Source organism: Perca flavescens, chromosome 22 (genome assembly GCF_004354835.1).
Source record: "Perca flavescens isolate YP-PL-M2 chromosome 22, PFLA_1.0, whole genome shotgun sequence".
Taxonomy (NCBI): Eukaryota; Metazoa; Chordata; class Actinopteri; order Perciformes; family Percidae; genus Perca; species Perca flavescens.
The window spans coordinates 2,298,142-2,319,023 of record NC_041352.1 but is presented as its reverse complement, the minus strand read 5'-3'; the positions used below and the strand labels follow the sequence as shown (position 1 = coordinate 2,319,023).

General features: G+C 43.6%; 1 protein-coding gene across 7 annotated transcripts in view; it reads right to left on the bottom strand.

The window, feature by feature from the left end:
* Nucleotides 1–18,134, bottom strand: part of arhgap12b (Rho GTPase activating protein 12b) — an 80,552-nt gene extending 62,418 nt beyond the window's left edge. For all 7 annotated transcript variants that reach the window (XM_028569245.1, XM_028569246.1, XM_028569248.1 and 4 more), the window contains exons 1-2: nucleotides 17,962–18,134; nucleotides 12,996–13,778 (exon numbers count right to left, since the gene is read on the bottom strand). In XM_028569245.1, coding sequence (XP_028425046.1) covers nucleotides 12,996–13,673 — 678 coding nt within the window. In that variant the 5' untranslated portion in view covers nucleotides 13,674–13,778; nucleotides 17,962–18,134. The remainder of the gene's footprint in view (nucleotides 1–12,995; nucleotides 13,779–17,961) is intronic.
* Nucleotides 18,135–20,882: the final 2,748 nt, after the last annotated feature.

The window sequence follows — 20,882 nt, the reverse complement described above, 5'->3', positions numbered from 1 at the left end:
ACGGACCGATTCTAATCTCACTTCACAGAAAATGACCTCTGGCAAGACTAGGGCTGCGTATCGTTCAAAGATTTCCAATACCGGTACCAATACCAACACTGTGACTTCAATAACAGTTCCTAAACGATACTTTTTTCGATACCAATTTTATGAAACAAAAATAAATTACAACATTACACACTGCGACACAAATCTTTTTATTTAGGTTTCAGCCATTATTAGATCTTGGTGGAAGCATGCTGCGTGACTTGACTCGTTAGGTATTGAAATTGGGTATTGAATGACGAGGCATTTTTTCGTTTCGATACTTTAGAGGCATTTCGGTCGGTGCCTAAAAAGATATTGAATACGGTACCTAAAAATATATTGAATTCGTTGCCTAAAAAGTATTGAATTCAGTACCCAGCCCTAGGCAAGACGGCAGCGCTGATCGATTCACATCTCATCCTTTGTCTCTTTGTCAGCCACGCCAAGCAATTACCGTTAGCAGTGGCATATGACAGAGGCAGTATGTACCCCTTGATGCTCAAAGACGCCCACGCTCCGATGCTTCCACCAGCTCGCAAATATTGTCTCGGATCTGCAGTAATGAGCTGTACTATTACACTAAATCACTTTGGGATACAAGCTGTTGTGCAAAACAACGAAGAGTGCCAGGAGTCAAAGAGCAGCCAAAACTCATGAATGAGGGCAAGAGGGTGAGAAGGAGCTGAAAGACTAGAAAAGACTCAGTAACAGTTGATTTCTTCCATAAAGAGAGAACGAGCTGCACAGGATCCCCCCCCTCTGATGTCACACGCAACATCCTCAATCACATTACTTGTGTCTGTGTATCTTGGAAAAGATGTGTAACAAAAAGACAACAGTTCTTGCACAGACAACAGGAATTCTTTGAAGACATTTTCATATTTCAGTGATGATCCTATGCAGGCAAAGAAACACCAGTGTGGGCGAAAAAAAGGACAAGGAAAGAAACACGAAAACGAGCACTGTGGGGAGTGACAGCGCTCCACTTTAGCGCTGTGCTGACTCGGATCCCCAAGGTGGATTCGGAGGTAATAGGAGAAATCAGAAACAGCACACAAAAAAACAGTATAACGCAGCCAAGGGCCTTTCATACCCGGAAAATGATGTCTAAATGATTTCACCTGCATCGTGCTAATAGCCACATAAACACAGACAGCTTCGTAAGAGATACTAAAAGGGAAATAGTTCCTTAGACCGCTATCTCTGTCTTCAGAGGGTTGAGTGTAAGCATAGCTTGACCTGTCTGCTCATCCAAAGCAGGAGACCGCTGGGGGGGGGAAATGACTAGCAGCTGTTTAAAAGTCTCTGGACCCAGCCAGCATCAGTTATGTAACCGTGCACTGAGAGCCCAGTGCACGGAGCAACATCACTTGTATGCAAAACACCGACCTCTGTGGAGAACACAGCGGGGGGAGAGGGCAGTCAAGTTACTTGCTAAATAAATCCCACACAAGAACGCCCACATGTACCCATTAGGCTATATCAAACACACAATAGTGCACACAACAGTTGGTGCTGTCAGTCTGAATGTTTCAGCCTGACAAAGTCGAAATGTTACAAGAGGAAGCAGGGATTTCCTGCATGGATACATTTTTTGGCGCCCCCCCCAAACAGGTTTTAACCAGCACCAAAGGAAAATCACCAGCACCAAAATGATAAGAATTGACAATAAAAATAGCAGTCTTTATCAAACAACTGTTGAACATAAACATTAACATGTTTACTCAAACTTATGAGTGCTAATCTCAGTTTTTCAGTCAGGCTGTAGCAGTTCTCCCAGTTATTTATTATAATATCAACTTTTTTTAACCATTTTCGTTAATTGGGGTTTTATTAACTCAAGCATAACATACATTGTTGTTTATCAAATTGTCAGAAATAACAGGAAAATGCATATATTTCTGTCAAATAAGGTAACACAGACTCGTTGCCTTTACTGTACGAGGACCAATCATGCTTACTGCCGTGTGGTAACCCCCCAAAGGCCCATTCTGAGCCAGTAAAAAACTCTGGGAAGGGGCTCTGGTGGTTAGAAAGGAAACACATTGGGACCAAAAGTGTCCCAAACAGCGAGGGCAGGGAAATATGTTGGGAGGGTGCTGGGTGAGAGCTAGAGGGAGGAGCAGATAGTGCTATCAAAAGCAGGCCAGCTAGAGGTTCTTACCTTCTCTGGGTGCATGCTGTCCCAGTGCACCGAGCCACAGCAGTGAAGCAGGCCCAGAGAGAGGGACAGCGAACGACACGGGAGGGACTGAATAAACCACAGAGAGCAATGTAGTGAGGAGAAGAAAATGGGGGGGGGGGGAGAGAGAGAGAGAGAGAGAGAGAGAGAGAGAGAGAGAGAGAGAGAGAGAGAGAGAGAGAGAGAATTAAATAGGTGATGTATCCCCGTCATCCGCTCTAAATGTCACGCTGCATCACAGGCTGACAGGCAGAGCGGCTTTATGGACACTGTAGCGGAGAGAACTACAGAGAGAGAGAGAAAGCCTCCAATCACAGTCGCTCCACTGTCAGCTGTGTTCTTGAATTACATGAACACGTTCGCAGTTTGGTCTAAACAATCATGTCTATAGTTTATACTTATAATAACATTCTTATCTCCCCTTGACAGAGCTGCAAAGAAGTCAGGTGATTGGCTTTTACACCTTAATTCTACCTTAATGTTTTATCTAGATAACGGTGTATTTTGGGGAAGCTCTGAGTCTAACAGTTAGTGCCCACTAGGGGGTGTCACGGTTCTCCAAATCCACGATTTGACTTTTGATTTTTAAGGTCACGATTCAATTGGATTTTTGATTTATCATTTTTATTAAAATTAACAGAGTTCAATTAAAAGCACCGTTAGTGTACCGAGATGAACAAGAACGCACCATGAAGTCCCAGCTGCAGGCTACTGGTAAGCTAGCATTAGCCAGAGTCTTTAGTTGCATGCTACTGGCCGGTAAGCTACACGGTGTCCGTCGTTGTTTTTCTATGGACGTGTGCAAGTAGGCAGGGGTGGAGAGAGAAAAAAAATATCGGGGGAATCAACCGATCCTGCTTTTGATTTCTATAGTTTCGATAACCAAAAGCTCATTTAGATTAATTTTCGACTTGAGATCAAAATCGTGACACCCCTAGTGCCCCAGACATACCATAAAAGTCAAAAATTCTTTTCATTTTTCTTCACAGAAATTGTGGTGCTGGAAGCTTGGTGGTGTAGTGCTATTGAGTTGGGTTTGAATGAGTGGGTCCCTGTTGTTGTTGTTGTTGTTGTTGATGATCTCATGCGTGTGCACGAGGAAGAACTATTCCACTGATCAATAGGTGGCAATAACACGCCAACATATGCTGCAATGCAGCAGCAAAGACAGTGAAGAAAAAGACTGCAAACATGGATGCAAACAATGCTAGATTTAAAAACATCAAAATCAGCTTTGAAAATGTTTAGATGGAGGTAGGGAATGCTTTCAAGACATCTGTTGGAGCTCAAGGATGTGCACAAAGTATTTTGATGAGTAACACCGTTTTGCTTGTTTACAAGAAACCCCACAGGGCACCTTTAATCTCCCCACGCTGATCCTATCATCACTGTGGTTCCGTTGAAATTACCTGATTTCAGCCCAATATCTTCTGCATAAATTCTGGTGTGACCGAGATATATCTGGCAGATATTAGCCTTTTATCTAAAGCTTAGACAATCGTATTGGCCACAGCCAATATGCTTTTCATTAGTTTCATTTCCGATGGTAAGAGTAATTACTGCAGTGAGGAGGAGATTTTATCAGCAATGACAGTGTGCAGTGACCTGCCTGATGCAGCGTTAAGTAGCTGCTACTCCAGCTTCAACAGTTTCATTGGCATGGGAGTATCAAATCAAATGATTATCGGTTTCAAAAAGGTTTTCCACTGTGTGCCAAGAATGAAACATAAAAGGGGAAACACTGAATATTTGATTTGGCTTTGCTGGCATCACTGGCTGCTTCATTCCAAAACTATTAGATAGGTCTTAGATATCTATGCCTGAAACCTAAACAAAGAGAAAAAATAGAATGTAAGTAGAGCTGGGCGATATGGAGAAAATCAAATATCACGATATTTTTGACCAAATACATTGATATTGCCGCGATATTGACTATTGGTGCTTTCACAAAATATTTACACAATGAGATTTTTGATAAGTCAGTGTTTCCTCTATGTTGATTTTGTAGTGGCGGCTCACAATGGCAAAATTTCTACCACCACGGTATCAGAAATAGGCTGTACAAAAAATGTAGTCGCGGTTGCCTTTTAAATGATCCTACCGCTCACATTGCAATTTAACAACAAGCAGAACTATTGAGAGGTTATTGGGCCCGTCCAGTTTAACTCCACATTCTGTTGTGTTGATGGAGTTTATTGTCAAACGTTCACTTTCTTCGGAGTCAACTATTAAACGTCACCGCGGTGGGTCCGTTCTAAGTGTAAACCTGTTGTAGATGTTAAGTGCCCTATAGTTCAGTCCCTCCAGAAAAACATGATTATGCGATCGCATAATTCAATGCTTAATCAGCCAAAGTCCACATTTTTATGCGGGGGCCACATTTTTTCAAATATGCCGCACAAATTTCATAATCCCCGCATTTTCATTGCAAAGAAGTCACATATCTTAGCAGAAAGTTGAAAAATGTTGCGTTTACTTCACACAAGAGCAGCCATTTCCCCCTGTTGCCATGGGAACATTGTGAAGTGGCGTAATTACGTGACGTGAACATCATCAAAAAGCAGGGTGTTGGGGGAATCCCTTTTTTTTTACTCTTTTTCATCAAATATCACTGTCATGTGACCCAGATAATATAGTAACAAATACACAGCCTATGAAGTAAACAACGCCTCTTTATTATTATCATAAAACATATTCTCCAACTGTATCCCCACTTGTCATTTTTGTTGCTATGAACATGTATATGCTTAAGTGCCAACAACCAACAATTGAACTAATAATAAATTATAATATAGTCTGACCGTAGCTAATGTTGGCAATTAATTGCAGTTAAACAAAGAAACTGCCATTATGTAAAATAACTAACAATATAACAATAATGACGATTAGGCAATTATGCAATAATTGTTACAGGCCTTTTTACGATATTAAGATATCCAAATTTAAGACTACATCTAGCCTCATATATTGATATCAATATAATATCGATATATTGCCAAGCCCTAAATGTAAGTAAACCATTCTATCTGGCTCACCTTTAGCCAACACTATATGTAACGAATGAAAACGGTTCAACCCTGCACTTTACACAACAGCCATGACTCTCAGTAACCCCGAGCCGGATTTGTAAACCTCAGCTCTTGTGGCTGTCTTGAAAGCTCAGCCCCTGGGGGGGCCTGGGGCTTTAATCCTATTATTGTGTCACAGAGGCGTGGATCAGGGTGGATGTGGGAAAGACAAAAATTGGTGGTCAAAGGTAGGCCTGTAACAATTATTACATAATTGTAATTTTTTATAATCACGGTTTTTAATTGCTAACATTAGCTATGGTCTTAAACCTTATAACTGGTAATTGTTGATTTTGTTTAGATATGCTAAATTGTAATTATATAAGTGATTATTGGTCGGACTATATATTTTTATTATTAGTTGTTGGCACTTGACCCTAAAACACATTCATAGCAACAGTTAGGAAAAATAATGTATGATAATAAACGGGCGTTGTTTACTTCATAGGCCATGTATCTGTGTTATATTATAGTATCTGCCATCTAGATCACATAACAGTGATATAACCAAAAAATGTATCCTGGAATTCATTCAACATTTTAATTTGTTTCAAAAAGTAATACATTAATAAATACAATTATATTGTTAATCGCAATTATTTCTAAGACAATTTATTGTACAGCAAAATTTGGAATGGTCCCAGCTCTAGTCACAGGTTGGACCAGGAGCTGGGATTTTCCTCACCGTTGTCCTGCTCTTCACTGAGATCACATCTGACAACATGATTCAGTAGAAAGGTTGAAAGGACAGACAGGTGAGCGGGGTGGGGGGAGACGACGAGGCTGACAGCAGAAGAGGAAGCAACAGAGACGGAGTGAGCGGTAAAAGTAGAAGAGAAACTAAAAGGCCCAGACAGGAGAGAGAAGAGCAGTAGGAAAGAAGAATGCCAGCAGGCAGATAAGCAGAGAGGGGCAGACTCTCACATGAACACAGCGGATGCACAATTTGCTCGAGTTTAATATTAAATTACCAAAAGGTCCAGTACTTCGCCTTGGAGGGGGAAAGCAGACCTTCATTGGCTTAGCTAGCCTGTTGCCTCACTGTATGCGTGTATGCGTGTATGCGTGTGTGTGTGTAGGCACTGAGGCAGGAATGTCAAGTATGCACTGGAAAACAAGCAGGGGCCTCCTTTTCAGCTGGTCCGAAAGTAAGACTCTCAGCACAGCTCCAGATTACAGGGCACGACAGGCAGAAGATGGTTACACATCGCAGCACTGCTTGCACTCATTTTGTTATCATTATGTAATAGGAGCTCTGATTACAGCTGCAAAGATTATTCGATTAACTAACTAAGTGATAATCAACTAATCGTTTCATGTCCCTTTTTATTAAAGAGAAGTCAACATTCTCTGATGGCAGCGTGTTAAATGTGAATATGTTGTAGTTTCTTCACTCCTCTGTGACGGTAAACTGAATATCTTTGAGTTGTGAATATAAACAAAACGTCTTAGGCTTTGGAAAACACTGATCGAGATTTTTCACCATTTTCTGACTTTTTAAAGACCAAACAACTCATCGATTTATCAAGAAAATAAATGACAGATTAAATCGACAGTTAGTTGCAGCCGTAGCACAGGCCTTCTTGTACTTGCAACAGAATATTTCAGCTTATTTGGAAATGCAGTGTGTGCTCAAATTTCAGACTCCGCATGCAATGAGCCCATTTAGCACAACATGTAATTAGCGGGTTATTGTGGTGTTGGGATGTTTAGGAACAGGTCCTTTCTGTACAGTAACTGAAGCGCTTCCCAGGACCCTCAAGTGCGAGACAAAGGCTCCCTCAACAGCCACCATGCTGTCCTTCACATGAACAATACACACATTCTGCATCACGTCGGAGAAAACTCACGTCACTGGACACTAATGGTCCAATTCACTGCACCGAAATAGCAGCAGTAAATTGGTCAAACATTTCTAGGACTGAATACATTTTCAAAGTGCCCCTAGGAATCCCTGCCACCCCCACATAGCAAGTCTATTTCAATGCACTGCTAGGCCCCTGGTACACATTCTCAGCCTTTGCTCTGTTGCACAAGTCTGTAAACATATAACTTAGCAGAAGCCAAAAGAGCACAAGTGCGCATGTTGAAAGACACAATGAACAATCCATCTGCATTCAAGAACCTCTCAACAGACATCCAGCTTTCAATGTTCTTCTCCATCTTTAACGGAGGCCTTGTAACGCTGCTCGGTCATTCTCGCCGTGGCAGCAGTCCCGAGGTTTTGCGGCTCACAGGCTACAACTAAATCGACTCATCTTCAGAGTCACCCAAACACAAAAACATATCTGTCTGTCTTTCTGTCCCCAGGTCTCGGCCATCCCACGGGGGTTACAGCGGCTCCGTCGGTGCCCAGGGCCATGTCACTTTGTCCCCGTCTTGCTACGCCTACAACCCTCCTCCTCCTCCTCCTCCTCCTCCTCCTCCTCCTCCTCCTCCTCCTCTTCCTCTTCCTCCTCCTCCTCCTCCTCCTCCTCCAGGCACCGCCAGCTAGCAAGAAGACCACACAGCAGGTTGGAGGCAGACAGACACCTGCCTAGACTCTGCCGTTTCCTTTTGGTTTTAAACCCTTTGAGAATCCATCCAGATACATTTACAAGCCAGTTATGTCATACGGTTTTTCCTGACTCAAAATGGTACTTTGGTGGGGGGTTGGGGGGGGTGCAAGCATGCAACAACAAGCATGATCGGTTTGCGGTTTGGTTTTTGTGACAATTTGATAAACAAAAATGCCTATTATGCTCGAGTAAATGAAGCCCCAATTAACAAAAAATAACAATGATATTAATATTTAAATAAATCATAAGGAGTCTGGTACAGCCTGACTCTGGAGATAAAACTGAGATTAGCGCTCCTATTCAGGTTTATGTTCAGCTTGTTCAACAGTTGTTTGGTAAATTGCTGACAAACGCACTTAGAGACGAATCTGAATTGCTATTTTTTTTCACTCAATTCTTATCATTTTAGCACTGGCTAAAATGCACTGGCTAAAATGATAAGAATTTGGTGCTTGCTAAAACCTCTTTGGGGGGGGCAAAAATTCCTATGTGCAGGAAAACCCTGTGTCATTGTGACTGTAGGCATCCCTTTGAAGACATGTCATATTTTAGGGGAGTGACTGATCCAGCTTGTTTTTTATCATTAACATGCAGCATTACTTATTAGATAAATGTGTCGGAATTGTGAAAGAAAAAAGGGAGGGGCCCCTCAGTGGCTGATACCTTGTGTGGAGTGTGATTGTGTGAAAGGGTATAAAAGGCAGGGGTGGGGGCCTCTCAAGGCCTTTGTAATCAGACAGGGAGCGAGCACAGGGCAGCCCGCTGGCACCACGGTGCAAAGCCACAGACACAAACACATCCAGGGCCACCGCATCTTCCCCTCGGTGACACATATCAGAGGAAGAAAACAACCATCTGGCCTCGCAGACAATCCCACAGAGCAGCCTTCCTCCACTCATACAGTCACCGTGTTTTGGAAAGAAAAAGGAGCCGTTTCCCATCAAAAAGTACAATTCCCGACTTTCCCCATTCTATAGAAGATATTGCAAAGTATTCCAAAATAACCCGACTCAAAATAACTTCCTTTGTGGCGATAGAGGCTTTGTGTGGTCATGTTTTTCTGCTGAATTTTAAAATAGGCTTTCAAACCCAGCATGTTTAAGTGAAAAACAGGCTTTTAAGTCATATGGTTAGCCACATTCTTTAAAGAAAATAAACACTATCTATCCCATTGCCAGGCTCTTGAGAAGTGAAGAGAAGAGGTTTACTTTGCCAATCCCTTAAGAGCATAGGAGCTGTGCTTTTAGAGGAGAGGGGAGGGGGGAGGGGGGGGTAGGATTTCAGTGGGATGGCTGTGTGACCACAAACCCAAGCAACCCCTCAAGGTGCTGAGGAGGCCGGGGAGCAGACCGTCTGGGCCTGCTGCCTCCGGAGCCCCAGAGATGAGCAAATTACATATGGAGAGCATGGAGAGACACAAGGGGCGTTAATCGTCACCCCGAGATCAAATCTAATCAATTAGGAGGTGGCCAGCTGGCACTCAAGCCGAGGCATGTCGGCGACAAATCCTTCTAACAGATCCATCCATCTAGCCCGGCATCCGCCCAGTCATCCAGCAGCTCATTCTCTCCTTCACAGAGTGGATGGACTGTAACTGGTCGAGGACTAACAGGAAAATGTCAAGGAAGCACTAAAGCTAGGGCTCGACTGATGCTGCTTTTTCCGATTATTAGTAGTTAATGAAACCGATAAGAAGTCACACACAAAACTTTAGGCAATTATTTAATACAGTAGAAACTTTCAACATAATAAGATAGTGTTGGGGGGGACAAAGTCAGACTCAGTGGGGAGTGAAACCGGAGCAGAGGGTCAGACACAGAGCTGTAGCAGAGCCAGAGTAGAACACTTTTTAATCCATTCACTTTATCAGTTATCAGGTAAATAAAAACGCTGATACAGATCATCTGAAAACTGAAAAAAAAAAGATAAAATCGGTCCATCCCTAATAAAGCAACATTAAAAAGCATCTTTATCTATAGGGGCAAGATTTTACAAATCAAGTTCTATTTATTGTCACAAGGAGTACTGCTCTGTAGGGAGCTTTCCAAAGTCAGGGAAAACAACCCTGATGACACCATCCTGCTTTTTCTTATCAACAGATAGTTTTCACCTACATTACTACTACGGTGTACCTTCATCAATACACCTTACCTCTAATTATGAGCAGTACAATAACTACTGTTCATTGGCCTAATTGCTTTGCAGTACAGTGCAGCCAGTTTAAAAAAATAAAAAGAAAAGAAAAAAAACTTAAAAATCTTAAGCGTCCCGTTTTAGTGCCGTTGCTGGCATCTAACATGATGCACACAGACAAATAAATAAAAAGACCATTTTAATTATACTTAATACAGTAACACAATCCCAGTTGAAAGCATTGTAGTGGTGAGTAGAAATGAGGGTGAAACTGTGCATCATGCGACTCAATGTTGTTTTGCCATGCCTTCTTTTTCCTCTCCCCTTTCCCCCCCAACAATTAGGTAGGGCTTAGTCAGACTAATTAGTCGGCTAATTGGTCGTTTTGGTCTTAGTCAAGTTTTTTTTTTCCACCTTTAATTTGACAGGACAGCTAGGTGAGAAAGGGGAGAGAGAGGGGTAAGACATGCAGGAAATTCTCACAGGTTGGATTCAAACCCTAGACCTCTGCGTCGAGGCATAAACCTCTCAGTATATGTGCGCCTGCTCTACCACTGAGCCAACCCGGCCACAGTCGACTAAGATTTTTATAGTTTATTAATTTGTTATGCGTTTTCATGCTGAATGACTTATTACCAAGAAACGTATGGCCTCATTTAAAGATTTAAAGTGGTGCTTTTGCATGAATCTTTGTGGAGAAACTCAGTTACGGATGCGTCGATCAACTAGTTGAGTCGTCGACAAAATCGTATGCGTTTAGTCGACTAAAGTGCAAAACACACGGACGGCCTACGGCGCGCATCAAAACTGCACCGTGGCGTTTCCCGTTGGTGCTTGAATCGAGGACAGCCCTAGAACTAGGTTTTTTAGTCACAGCAACTGTTTTATTGCAATATTTGACATTTTGTTAATTTTTTTTCAACTGTAAAATGTTACAATTTCTTAACTTAATTTAAGGGATCTTAATCATTAAAACATTTTATACAGTTATGAAGACAACCAAAAAGTCAGATTTTCTTAACTCAAATGTCAGAACCCGCCTCATCAAATCTAGTATCGGTCAGGCTCTGGTGAGCCCTAACAACTCTCCAAAATCAATACAATACTGCATTGTCACAGAACGACCCTCTCTCTTCTCTCTCCCAAAAGGCACAGCTTGCCTGCGCCCGAGCAATGACAGGAAGCAGTGGAAGTAGGGGAGTTAGAAGAATTGGTTGGTTTTTTTTGCAGCGTCATTTGCTTGCCTGGCAACAGGCCATACAGGCCAAACTAACACAACATCACAAAAGGCACAAAGAGCGAGGGAGTGGGTTCCACCTGCCCCGGCAACTACACAGCTTCACAGGGAGTTTTGGCGGAACCCTGTCTGCTATCTGTTTCTTATCCGCCCCTCCAGCACTACTGTAGCCTGACAAAAAAAAAAAAAAAAAACTCCAAAAAGCTGCCCATTCAAATGTAAATGGCCAAGATATGTGTTTATTTTTGCCCCGTGTGATTTTACAAGCGTGAAATGAATTCAAAAAGGGTGGGTGAAGGCAAGCAGCAACACAGAAAACAAGCCTTTTGTCGCCTTGACAGGGGCTTTTGAGGTGTGTCAGATCTGACCTACAAACCATCAGCCATCCTAAATGTAGGGCTCTGAAGTTGTGCTTCCATTCTCACTTTCATTTCCTTCACATGGCACATCACACATGGCATTCACACTCACAGTAGTCCCCACGGCGGGGCGACGGGGGGGTGGGGTGGGGGGGGGGTACAGACTGATCCTCTGCTGATATGACCTAGTTTCTATTCAAGCCCGTCTCTCTTTGTTCACTCCATGGTGGAGGAGGCTGTGGAACAAAGAACACAAGCAGCACTTGGAGCCTTCAAACAGGCTGACCCTGCCTAGAAACAGCCAGCCCCAAAAAAATGGTTCACGAAGAGCAGTGCTGCTTGTGTTCCCACTGTCTGGAAATCTCCTCCGTTTTCTACTTTGATCGACCTCGGCTGCAGACGAGAGAGGACAGGCCCCAGTTCCTGTAACCAATCTCCCAGCTCAGGGTGAAGAGACAGATATCATGGAGGTGGGAGGAGGCAGGAGTTATCAACCGTAGGGACTGCAGGAACAGGGGGAGGGAGAGAATATATTTTATGTTTGCGGCAGGGGACATCAGGAAGTTTGGCTCCTTGCGTCAGGAATGGATCCCTACATAGGGCTACCCCGCTACCAGAATCCTTGCAGAGATTATCTGCCTCAAAGTATTAGTTTTGGATGTGAGGATAATACCTTTGAACACATTCCTATAGTACAAAAGGACAATCAGTGGGTTTAAGAAGCACAAATGACAGCAGCGCTACAAAAATACCCATCCAAACTACACATCCAAGCAGTTGTTTGGTATTTGCTTGTATTAAATGTACCTGAAGACTCTCAATTACATGACCCTCCATCGAACAGTGAAGCTGTGAACGGACCGTTTAGTCTAATGATCAACAACCCCAAAAAAACAGCTGTACAAGCCAGACAAATTATGCTTCAAGGGCAACGGTAGAATTTCAATAAGGACCTGCAACTGTTACCACTTTCATCAAATCGGCAACAGACGGCAAGTGAAGAGTAGACTATCCCTGCACGCCCAATATGACTCTGATCAATCTGGTGGGGGACAAGGGCGGTTATCTGCAGCCAGCCCAAGAGACAAATATGAGCACGTTGGTAGGAAACAAACCAGGGAGGAGGGAGCAAAAGGAAAGGAACAGAAGGTACAATTGAGAGTACAAAAGAAGAATAAAAGCAATGATGCTCAAGAGAGTCAGCACTCCAAAGGTCCTGTCTGGAAGCCAGCAGAGACCCAACTAAGGAAGCTACCATGCACTGTGTTCAGGGCCCCTACAAACTCTGACATGGTGACTGATTTTTCTGAGTATATTATTCTACACTACCAAGAGACTACTGAAGACCATCTAGCAAAGAATGCACACAAGGAAAATTCCCAAATGCTTTACATTAAATCAGATCCTAAAAACAGTAGCGCAGCAACGTACCTGCATGTGCTCCGTTGAGCTGCTGCTCAGCTCGTCCCCAGACTCCGAGTCGTTGTGGAGCTTGTTCAGCCGGTCTCCCGGCAGGTCGCTGGGTGGGGGCGCCTTGTCGCCGTCTGGACTTTTGTTGTGGTTGTCCCCGACTTTGAGCGGAGGCGAGTCGGCCCGTGTCCTTGGCAACGTGGAATTGTTGGCGTGGTGGTGGTTGTTGTTGTTGTGAAGAAGTACCAGCTCGGCTACCACCTTGCAGTGATGGGGACTGCCCAGGTTCTGGTTGGCATCCTTGGACTGAACCGGCGGCGTGACGCGATCAGAGGACGGCGACGGGGTGGAGGACGGCGACGGCCGCCCAAAGCTGGACATTTCAGGCTGGGGTCTGTTGAGGTTTTCGTTGGATGCCCGGCAGATATCCAAAACGGTGGGCTTGGCCCTCAAGGTGGGCTTCTGCGGGGGCATGAGCGCCCGGCGCACCTCCCTGACGTACTGCGCCGGCACGTAAAAGGCCTTTGTGCCCTCCTCCTTCCTGACCTGCCACCAGTCCTCGTTGGTCTTCTTCACCAGCACGTAGCACTCCCCCTGGCGGATGACCACCGTCTTGTCCTTGGCCTTATACTCGTAGTCGTACTCCACCTCGATGAAGATCTGGCCCGGGGCCATGGGCAGCCCCTCCCTGTCAGCCATGACTGCTGGAACACTTGAAATCTGACCTCAGCTGCTCAGCGACCCAGGCCTGGGGGGGCTCCTCATGTCCGACTGGGGGAGGGGAGGGGGGTGAGGAACTATTGGCTGCAGGAGAGAAGAAAGACAATGTTAATGTCACAAGCTACATTTACAAGGCACAAGACCTTTAGCAAGCTCAGAGGCATGAACATACACCCACCAAATCACACACAAACATGCTCCTACCTAACCGTCTAAACCCCCCAGCCCGGCACGCCCCACATTATTACTCACCTGATTACCACAACCACAAAGTGTTACTGCTGTAACACACTCCCATTATGATTTGATTTATTACCATCAGGCAGACATACTCAGATAGCGAGTCGAGAAAAGAACACCACCAGACAACTCCTCCCTCTGATCATCGAAAACCACAAGGCTGACTGCTCTGCTAACCGATACCACCGCTCAGGATATCCAGCCCGGTAACCTGATCACCCTCTGCGGAGCTAAAGGTGATGACAACATGACCCCCCCACACGCTCATGCGATCCAATGACTACAGTGACTCCCTGGAGCTTACGTTCCCTCAGAGGCCGCATCCAGAAATAAAGTGTGTGTCGTTTCAGAGAGATTGGCTCCGCGGTTTGGCATCATTACTCATTAATGCAGCTACAAGACACAGTCAGAAACCTTTAAAAAGCTCGGGGTGATCGTCTCGAGATACACAGTGGGTGAGTCAGACGACAGCTGGGCTCTATCGCCATTCCTGTAGGGTTTGTTTTGGGATGAGGCCCGTCATTGATCCGTCTGTCAGAGAGTCTCCCTATCGTCGGTTAACCTAAATAAATAACAGGGTGCTCCCATAGCAGAGGAGCGGCTACCGAGCCCGGCTCCCCTCATATCAAATTCTCCCTCTTCCTCCCTGAAATAGCAGCCACCGTGGACCGACATCCTGGAAGTGAAGGCGGTAAAAAGGCAGGGGCTTTTAGTGAGGCGTGAGAACACGCCAGTGAATCTATAAGGGGCCCATCCTTATGTAAAGGAATATGTACACACACACACACACACACTCTGAGGCTCAGACTGACAGCTACGCACCCAGAATAGATTTACAGCGGTGAGAGAGCCGTCTGGGCCAGAGCGGGAGCCCATGAGGGACGGGTTCATAATGGGCTTAAATAGTTTCGGTTTCATCTGTTTCAACACCACACACACACACACACACACACACACACACACACACACACACACACTGTTGCATCATGCCAGGGCGTTTAGTGTGTGTGTCTGACAGCAGCCCAGTCTGGGTCTGACCCAATACAAGCTTCAGCCATGATGTCAACGTGCACATGTCCAAGCCTTTATGAATGACTGTCTCTCAAGGAACAGTCAATGTCTGTTTTAATTGGTGTGTGTATTGGAAGAAGTGTTGGGAATCAGTCCCAAATCCTCATGTAACCCCGCCCCTAACACCGCACAGACACAAGCTACAACTGACACCATCGCCAGAGGTGTCAGAGATGCAGGCAGTCGTCTGTCAGAGCTTCGAGTCACGCACAAGATAACAGCGCTATCGCTGATGCTGCCTGACAGCCAGCGCCCCGACCTCCTCACACTGGCTCCACTCTGCTGCTGCTGCTGCACTGAAGCAAACAGGGATTGTGTTACTGGTGCGTACTGTGTTCTAAGATAAAAGATAAAACCTGCAATAAGTGACAAGACGGCGCCGGAGAGTGAGAACGTCATGCTGTTGGGTTGGTCCAAAGATAACTTTATCTGTTGGATTAGCAGCAACCTCTTCATACCATTAGCATCTGAAGTTGGAGACACTTATCCAAAAAGATTAAGGCTCCCAAATATACACCAACCGAACCAAACCACTTCCCCACACGGGGTCGAAGAGCCAGAAGAAGCAAATGTATGAAATAAGTTGTGGAGTAACTTTAATTGTCTTTCTGGAGGCTGATCAAAACCCAGAGAAACCTTAAAAAGCAGACAGAAGCTGGCTACAGATCTGGCATGACATCACTCACCTTTTCAGTGCCCCCACGACAAAAACGTCCCGTTAACAAGAAATGAAAACTGGCTTCATGGGCACGATACAGCAGAAATGTACAACTCCCATCTCCCCCCTCTCTCGCTCAACTGCTGCGGTGTCTACGAGTTTCGGCAGAGGATCTGAGAGAAAACATTTTTCTGCAACAGAATCCCCGTCCCCCGCATGGTGTCGGAGTGAAGTCAAGTCTCAGAGGAGCACACGTGTTGCTCTGTGGAGACTACATGGAAATTGAAAACTGTTTAGAAACAGGTTGGCACAGCTCAGCACAGCAATGACTGAAAGACTATTGTCCATCTGTCTATATGGAACAAAGCCCCACTGTCGTTTTGTTGTACTATTTAGGAATCGATCAGTAGTTTTTAAAGTGGGGCCCAAGACGACAATAACAGTAAGTCTTGTGACTTATAATTATTTTTGCTGTATGTACTGCATTATTTCACCCTCCAACATAGCCTAACTATAGAGCTTTTTCATGGCAGACATGTTGACATGTCATAGTAGGAAAAGCACAGGTGTATTTAAAACTATTACTGATGGCTGCATTCCACTTAGGAGAGACCCTGGTATTAAACCATTACTGATGGCTGCATTCCACTTAGGAGAGACCCTGGTATTAAACCATTACTGATGGCTGCATTCCACTTAGGAGAGACCCTGGTATTGTGCATGCTGACTCACTGAAATATCTTACTGGGACACTTAATGGAAATTGAGCCATCTTAAGGTTTTCAATTCCAGCTGTACTTTTCCTACTGTGACAAGTCAACATGTCTGCTGTGAAAAAGGTCCATTAGATCGCCTTAAATGAATTAACCAACTTTTTAAAACTTAAAAACTTTACCTGATGTTTCAGGACATATTTCTTGTAAATTTGTAAATTCTATTGTTATACTTAACAGTATTTTTTTTTAGATTTCTTACGGTCCTTTCTGTTTTTATTCTTTATATGCTAACTGAGTGTTGTACTTTGACAGCAAAGATTAACCGGAGTCAAATTCCTTGTTTGTTTACGCAAAACTGGCCAATAAAGCTGATTCTGATTCGGACATTGATTATGTAGATGTTGTTGCTGACCAGACATCCCAGGAGCTGATTCTATTTTATCTGTACACAGATATGCAATTCTATAGAAAACCACAACCAACAGCAGAAATCTGATGACAGAAGTGGTTTACTTGGGAATAATCGGAATGGCGACTACTCTGGTAGAAATAAAAAAATGAATACAATAATGTTGAGCCCCTACTGAAATGTTTGTTGTTGTATGACAGGAACAGCTAGAAATCAGTGTCATTTCGATTAACACTTGTATGAATGGCATTATGGCAAAGCACTGGAACACAGCACTCAAAACTAGCAATCAATCAGGGGTGTAGCTGGCAGAATATGAAGGTTATGCATATCAACACAGAGATCACGACCTGTGCTTTTGTCTGCATACATCTGCAGCAAAAACACCCTGAGACTCGGACTGCCTTTGTCCCTGCAGCTTCATTCAAAACAGATGTGGCCGAGTAGCATCCACTCCAACATGTGCTGCATTTCCCTCCATCTATGCGGGTCATATGCTGAATATGTAAGCATTGCACGAAAACGCTGTGCTTTTGTAACGATGCACTGTAAAAGCCCTGACAACAATGCACTGTGGCTCTATAAATCGTTGGGGGCTGAGCGGCCAGAGCATGCCTGGGCGGGTGGCGGTGGTTAGAGAGGGGCGGGGTGGGAACCATAGGGGGGGGGCAGGGTCCCTTCCATCCCCACAGACTGCAGAAATACCACACAAAGGAGTTTAATCCATGTGCATGAGTAACAAAGGAAACGGACTCGACATCACCAATGATTCCCGTGACCGTGGGAAGGGAAGGGAAGGGTAGGGACGTGGCTGCCGGAGAAAGCTCCCCTTCAAACGGGGACAAATAGCCCAACGCGCTGGGAGAAAATAAGCTCACCAAATTTAGAGGTGCGTGCCAAACAGACTGATGCTATCACGTGGAATATAATTACCCAGCCGTTTACATATCTAAAACAAAGCCAAATAAAAACAACGTTCGTATTTTAGGTTATTTTACCGGGGAGACATTTTAGTGACAATTTCCAGAGGCTTCGTGTTGAAGCACTGCAGGTTCACTCAGATCTGCAACAGCGTGCCCAGCAACAAAGTAACTCCGACAGAAGCCGAAAGCCTCTCGCTGACCAGGCGACGGGAAAGACCCACACTAAAAACATGTAACATAGCCTACTAACCTTTTAAAACTCCAGCGGCGTCTCTCTGCGTTCTGCGTCGACCGAAGAGGTAGTTAGGAGCAACTTTTCCCACCTATTTCAGCGTCGGCTGCTCCAACACATTCCCGCAGCAGAGCTCCAGTTAGTCGGAGTGTGTTCGCAATCCCCCGCCTCTCTGCGCGCTGTCAAGCGGCCTACGGCAACACACGGCACATCCGGTCAAACCCATCAAAGTAAAGGCTTAAGTTGACAAACCTGGCTTACATGTTTAATTATTGGAGGCATAATTAAAGCAGAGCAACTGAAAATAATGAATGAAATACAAAAATTAATGCTGTTATACATTAAAATGTATTTATTTTCAATGATGTTGTTTTGGAAGGCCTTTTTTAGTTATGTCTTTTTAAAGCGTGGTTAAGGGGAAACGGGAAACTGTTGTTGGTGTGGTGAGGTATGTTGCTAGTAATGATGATACTTTTTCAATTCGATGTAAACATTAAAAGTCTTACAATGTCACAGAATGTACATCCAGACAATCACAACTTTATTAATAACTTTGTTATTTTATACACTGAAATGTCCCGAAACATTTCAGTGTAGGCTATAAAATAACTGGAAAAGTATATACATAATTAGTTGTGATTGTCTGAAAAATTATTTCGAAAATGATGATTTCGAAAATGTTCATACTCACTACAAGAATTCTAGTTTTATTTACAAGTCAAAACCTATTTTGTACAGTCTGTTGTCAAAACACACATGCATGTCGATTTAAAAGGTGTCTACAACTTCATAATGCATATAAAATCTTCATTCAGTATTATAAATTGTGCTATAATACATTTTTTTAAATGTATTGTCTCCATATGTGATCACACATCCATAGCTCTTTATTGTGTTTTTGTCAGGCTACATCTTATTTTGACAAAAGTTTATTTTATTTTGAAGGAACATTCCGCTAAACGCCGGTTCTAATCTGTGTGTTTCCATTCATCTTGATGCGGTTGGGGTCCAGTTGGGGTCTGTCGCTCCCACCCCACCCGGCTGTCAGCGCTGATCGATGGCGTCCCAGATCCCCGCGGCAGGCCGAACCCCTCCGGGTCCAACACCTCCCTGTCCGGTGCTTGGCTCCGCGGACACTCAGGGGGCTTTGACTGGAGGTCAGGGGGTATAATACCATGTGAAATCTGTATATCAATAGTTCAAATTTTACTTTCGATTAAGTCCATAAATAAACATTTTTGGAAATATAATTAATATTTCAAAAAGCTCGCAGGCTTTAGGCTACCCTTAGAGTCAAGTCATTAGTTTCATTTTTTATTATTATTATTATTATTATTATTATTATTATTCTTATTATTATTATTATAATAATAATAATAATAATAATACATGTAGGCCTATTTTTATAACACATAAAACAGATGTTACAAAGTGCTTTACAAGACAATAAAAAACAGATACATTATGGGATTTTCATTATCCTTTTCTTTTTTTAAGATACTTTTTAGGCCTTTATTATATAGGACAGCTGAAGATGTGAAGGGGGAAAGAGAGGGGGGGAATGACATGCAGCAAAGGGCCGCAGGTCAGAGTTGAACCTGCGGCCGCTGCGACAAGGACTACGCCTTTGCACATGGGGCGCACGCTCCACCAGGTGAGCTATCCAGGCGCCCCTTTGTCCTATTCTTAAAACCATATACTATAATTACAATGTGGAGGATCTTTCTCAAACTGCCAAGATGGACGTGTGCGAGTCATATGTGTGTGACTAGTCATGTTCCCACCTTTCATGCTGTGTTGACAAATTCAATATACAAATTCATGTCATTCAAAAAAATGTAATTAGAATGGTTTTAACTGACCCCACACAGAGTGACACAAGGTACACTTCTTCTGCATGTGTTTTAATCACTTTGATGTACTTCAATTTATGTAACTTTTTGGTCTTGTCTGTGTTATATATGTGCTATATTTTTATACCTGTATGGACCTTTGTGTCTGAAATAAAGTTGAAAAGAATAGGCAATACAACTCAAAGGTGACATTATTTCAGAATAATATATATATGAACGCCTGCACTGTAATTTAACATCACTTCTCATTGTGTATTAGCATATTTGTGTAAAAGCACACCCTGTTGGTGTAAGGAGGGAAATGACAGACACGAGCATTGTGGATTTCAGTATTGTTTTGGGATGCAAGGACTGATAATGTGAATGTTTTGGGGGTACGTAAATGATCATAATTAAACACCACACCAAGCTCAACCCAATATTATTTTTGTCAAGATATCAAAGGGAATTCTTTCATTTTCAATTGGCAGTTTCAGGGCTTTCCATTTATTTTCAAAAACATCATTTCATTTCTACAAGTTAGCAATCTTTTTAAAAAAAACAGTGCTTACTGTAGAAACTCAAACTTGTGTTTAGCATGCAGTGTTTATTTGGACAATAGCCTACTTTAGACCCAAAATCTCATATTGATGTGGACAAACAGCTGTCCAGCTGTTTATTAGCTCTATAGAAAAAACTGAACTTGAGGTCCAAGTCTACAGAAAGCTCTTGTGGAAACAGGCTACAGGGTTTGTAAGGTACTCATTGGAATGACCTAATTTATGCATAATTCATCCATAGTGGCAGTAGGTTGCTGGTTCAAGTCCCCATAATGACCAAAGTATGGTGGTGGACTGGTAGCTGGAGAGGTGCCAGTTCACCTCCTGCCAAGGTGCTCTTGAGCAAGGCACCGCACCCCCTACTGCTCGGGGCGCCTTTCCATGGGCAGCCCCCCCCACTCTGACATCTCTCCATTAGCGCATGTAGAGGTACTGAGCATGTGTGTGTAATTCAGGTTCATTCACAAATACACTCTATTTAAACTAATAACACTGAAATAGCTGTTTTCCGGTTTGGGATATTTATTAAATAATATTAATATTAAAA